The sequence below is a fragment of the Miscanthus floridulus genome, chromosome 8 (assembly GCF_019320115.1).
Source record: "Miscanthus floridulus cultivar M001 chromosome 8, ASM1932011v1, whole genome shotgun sequence".
In the NCBI taxonomy this organism is placed as follows: domain Eukaryota; kingdom Viridiplantae; phylum Streptophyta; class Magnoliopsida; order Poales; family Poaceae; genus Miscanthus; species Miscanthus floridulus.
This window is the reverse complement of record NC_089587.1, coordinates 211,721,509-211,725,294: the sequence shown is the minus strand read 5'-3', so window position 1 is coordinate 211,725,294 and position 3,786 is coordinate 211,721,509. Positions and strand designations below refer to the sequence as shown.

The 3,786-nt window shown below is 55.2% G+C and overlaps 1 protein-coding gene across 1 annotated transcript; it reads right to left on the bottom strand.

Annotated features, from left to right (window-relative positions):
• Positions 1-439: 439 nt before the first annotated feature.
• On the bottom strand, positions 440-3,188 carry LOC136474833 (protein RICE SALT SENSITIVE 3-like). The gene is made up of 7 exons (XM_066472404.1): positions 2,691-3,188; positions 2,460-2,513; positions 2,134-2,319; positions 1,854-1,959; positions 1,723-1,764; positions 1,553-1,609; positions 440-1,274 (listed from the first exon to the last, which is right to left on the bottom strand). The coding sequence occupies exons 1-7, from the start codon at positions 2,828-2,830 to the stop codon at positions 780-782; spliced, it is 1,080 nt and encodes a 359-aa protein (XP_066328501.1). The 5' UTR covers positions 2,831-3,188; the 3' UTR covers positions 440-779.
• Between the last annotated feature and the right edge of the window lie 598 nt (positions 3,189-3,786).

Sequence of the window (3,786 nt, the reverse complement as noted above, 5' to 3'; positions counted from 1 at the left end):
TCCCGAGTTCCCGTGCGGCTGCCACGACAGACACGTACGTATACGAGCTGTGGGCAGCAGCAGCACATGAACAGCGCCCAGGAAAACGATGTCAGCGGATCGGAGGACATGCACGGTGCAAGTTCGGTGCCGTCTTTCAATGAGGCAGCAGGAACAGCAATCAATTTCGCGAGATTCGTTACATGCGCAACAGTTTGCAGCTGCTGACCATAGTGGCCTAGCTTCGGTCCCTGGCCTGCATGCTGTTCATTTAGACCTGTGTATCTAGAAGAAGAAGAAACCGAATCGATTCGGACGTGCGTGATCCACAACGTGACACCATGGGCCTGTAGCCCTGTACTGTACGTGCACCAGGAATGAAGTTCCAATACATGAATACATCATTTTGCGTTGACACGTACAAGTCATTTTCCAGAACAAAATAGCTACTACTACTGTAGTAGGGATGATCAGCGGTGCACGCCAAGTCCTTCGATTAGGTGATGCTAGCACTGCATCACAGAACGCATACATACATTCAATATACATATACCGCGACCACATTGAATGTACTACAAGCTAGCTACGTGCCTCTGCTGTCGACCGACCTTATAACCGTTTTGATTGATCGTGTACAGTACACGCACGTACGGCTACTCCAAGGACACGTACGTACAGAGCACGACACATGATTGTTCCATGTAGAGTAATCATGCAACACGGCGCGCTCTAAGGAAAAAGACGTGGCAACGACTACGCGCAGCTGATCGGCGCGTGCGCCAACTTGAGACGGAGACGGACTAGAATCCCTCGCTGGGCTTGGCCACGTTGACGTAGTAAGATACTGCGGCGGCCGCAGTACCTGCGACGCCGCCGCTCCCTGCGGCCACGTCGGCCATGCCGCCATGGCGCTCGTAGTGCTCCACGCCGCCGGTCTCCTCTTTACTGGCCATCGTCGCGGCCGCCATGCCGCCGCTGCCGGCCGCTGCAGGGTCGACCGATGGCAGCTTCGACAGGAGCGCCTCCAGGCTGCTCATCGACGGCACGATGTGCATCTGCGCCGCCGCCGCCGCCGCCTGGTGGGCGTAGGGGTCGTAGAGCTCCATCGGCGGCGGCACGACGAGTCCCGGCGGCCAGCTACAGGCCGCCGCGTCCGCGGCGGGGCCAGCGACGGAGCACCGGGCCGCCGCCGGGAACGCGGCCGACGACGGGTGCGGCAGCAGCACCCCCGGGATGCTCTCCAGGTAGCCGAACTTCCGGCGCAGAATCACCACGTAGCTCAGGTCCTCCGCCACCTGCGTGTGCGTACGTGTATACTTACGTGCAGAGGAGCAAAACATGCACGCGCAGCAATTCGTCAAACAGCAGCACAGCAGTGCCACACCGCACGATCGATCGTACGCATGGTACATATTAGTGTGTACGTCTTGTCGTGCATGCACGCACGCTAGTCGCTGCTGATGGTACAGGCGAGAAGGAGAAATCATGCATGCATGCACCAAGTCACACTACTTAGCAGTCACGCTGCAGTGCACAGCGACTGAGTGGAGTGGAAAAGTATCGGCCGGTGTACCTTGTTCATGGAGCCAAGCTGCACGACGCCTTCTCTGACGGCGATCAGAGCGATGGTCTGCAAGAGGGCAACGATAAAAGAGGTGCACGGTCAGGTCAGCTTTGGTCATGCATGCTGAGCTTTTTTTCAATCGCACAAATGGAGCTCTCGGTCTCCAAGCCTGTATCTACCTTGATGCCAGACTTGAACTGAGCCTCCCATGTCCTCGGATACTGCGAAAGTGCAAACAAACAAGTGTTCACTAGTGTGTTGCAATCGAAGTTTGGGAGTAATTTGATCCGGTTGAGAGAGAGATGCTTACAGAGTCGGCAGGGTTGCTCCAGGAGGAGATGAGGTTGATCTCATGCTCCTGGGCCTCCTGGAACACCCACTTGTGGCTGTGGTCGGCTGCCACTTTCCCTATCAACCTGCAATAACGCAAGCACAAGCACAAGCACATCACCAAGCAACGGGACCGCCATAATAAACTTGCCGATCGATTACTCGATTAGCATGTAATCACGAGCGCTGCAGCTGACTATTATATTAGTTACTCCTGTACTAGTATTGTGTCTTACACTCTTACTACTACTGCTACGTACCCTTCACCGTAGTTGTAGATGTCGTGGGACATCTTGAAAAAGAGCTCAGGCTGCAGGCCCTTGGCGGGCTCCTGCCCGGCAGCACACTCCGTGTAGGCGGCGGCGGCGGCGACAGGAGCAGCTGCGCCCTCGTGGTCACAAGCAGAGGCTGCGAAGTTGCAGAATCCATCCTCCCATGCCAGGATCCTGGCCAGACATAATTTGATTTGATTTGCAACCCAGGAATATAATCACGTACAAACAACACACAAATCCATAAGAAATTGAAGAGGAATAGTAATATAATAACTTGCATGAGCATGAGAGCGTGAGGTAGCAGGTCGTACCAGTTCCTCCTGTTCCCTCTTGTCCGGTCGTATATGCCGCCCTGGAGATCCCATCTGACGAACAGCGGATGAACAATTTAATCAGCACACATTCAACGACCACCCAGACGGCCATGGCTGAAACAAACCAAACTACTAGATGCAGAGCGCGTGAAGAGCGACGACGAGCATTGAAGGACCCAAGAGACCAGAGCGCATGCATGTCCAACGAAACGAACGGCGAGGACTCACTTTGGGGGCGGGTAGTTTCTGGGGAGGATCCGCCAGAAGACGGCGTACACCCACTGCTGCGCGTCGTCGTGGCCGCAGAGGCTGCGCAGCGTGTGCTGGAGCAGGTGCGTCACGGCCAGCGGGCTGAGCTGCTCCTCCATTGCAGCCAGCAGAAGCTGCTTGAGGCTTCCAACCAGCAGCGGAATAAAGCTAACTATATGGCTGAGCTCCGAAGTGGGATGGGAGCTACTATATACTGAGAAGCTTCACTTCAACCCTTGTACGGGGCGGCCGACCGGCCGGCGAGCTGCTCTGCTTGGCTTCGTTCCGTCACTTTTCAGAGATCATAATTATACAGTAGTTCGCTGCATGCTGGAGCTGCACTTGGTTTCAAGCTAGCTACTACTACTATCTAGTTGAAGGGCGACTAGAATCTAGAGATGGATGGATGGAAGTAGCTAGACGAGAGAAGTTTAGGGGAGAAGTAGGTGTTTCCTTTTCTCGCTTGCTATAGCTCCACTTTTGATCGCTCTGCAGCTATCAGCCGGTTGTGACCTGTGAGGCCAGGTATAGTTGGCCAACGGGCTGGCCTGGCTCGACACAGCATGGGCATGGGCCAGGCACGGCGGCCTAAACAGTGTCGGGCTGGCACGACTCGCCGTGCCTCGGGTCTGGCCTTCGACCCAAACACGGCACTACGGGCCACAATTCATGCCGTGCCGGCCCGTTGAGCACAACCAAAATTGGGTGCCCTTCCAGTCCACAGTCCGTTGACCTCAAAACCTCTCAAAAAGATTCACTCATCAAACACTTATCAAAATTTATGTCACAACTCAAACAAAGGCATAATCTGTCAAAACACTCAACTGTTTTAACTTCTAAGTCAAAACTCAGGCAATCTAAAATCCAACAAAATAAGAAAGTTAGCGCATACGCTGACTTTCCCGGATGGATCAAGAAGTATTAAAAGGTGTCGTCCGACCCCAAGGCCGTAGGCTCCGTCTCGCCCGACCTCGAGGCCGCGGGCTCCGTCTCGCCCGACCCCAAGGCCGTGGGCTCCGTCTCGCCCGACCCCTTGGGCGCGGGCTCTGTCTCGCCCGATCACAAGGACGCGGAT

Coding starts and splice junctions, on each gene's coding strand:
- LOC136474833 (XM_066472404.1), bottom strand. CDS start 2,830: ATGGAGGAGCAGCTCAGCCCGCTGGCCGTGACGCACCTGCTCCAGCAC. Junction 2,514..2,690: donor AGAAACTACCCGCCCCCAAA/GTGAGTCCTCGC, acceptor GCTGTTCGTCAG/ATGGGATCTCCAGGGCGGCA. Junction 1,960..2,133: donor ATCTACAACTACGGTGAAGG/GTACGTAGCAGT, acceptor GCGTTATTGCAG/GTTGATAGGGAAAGTGGCAG.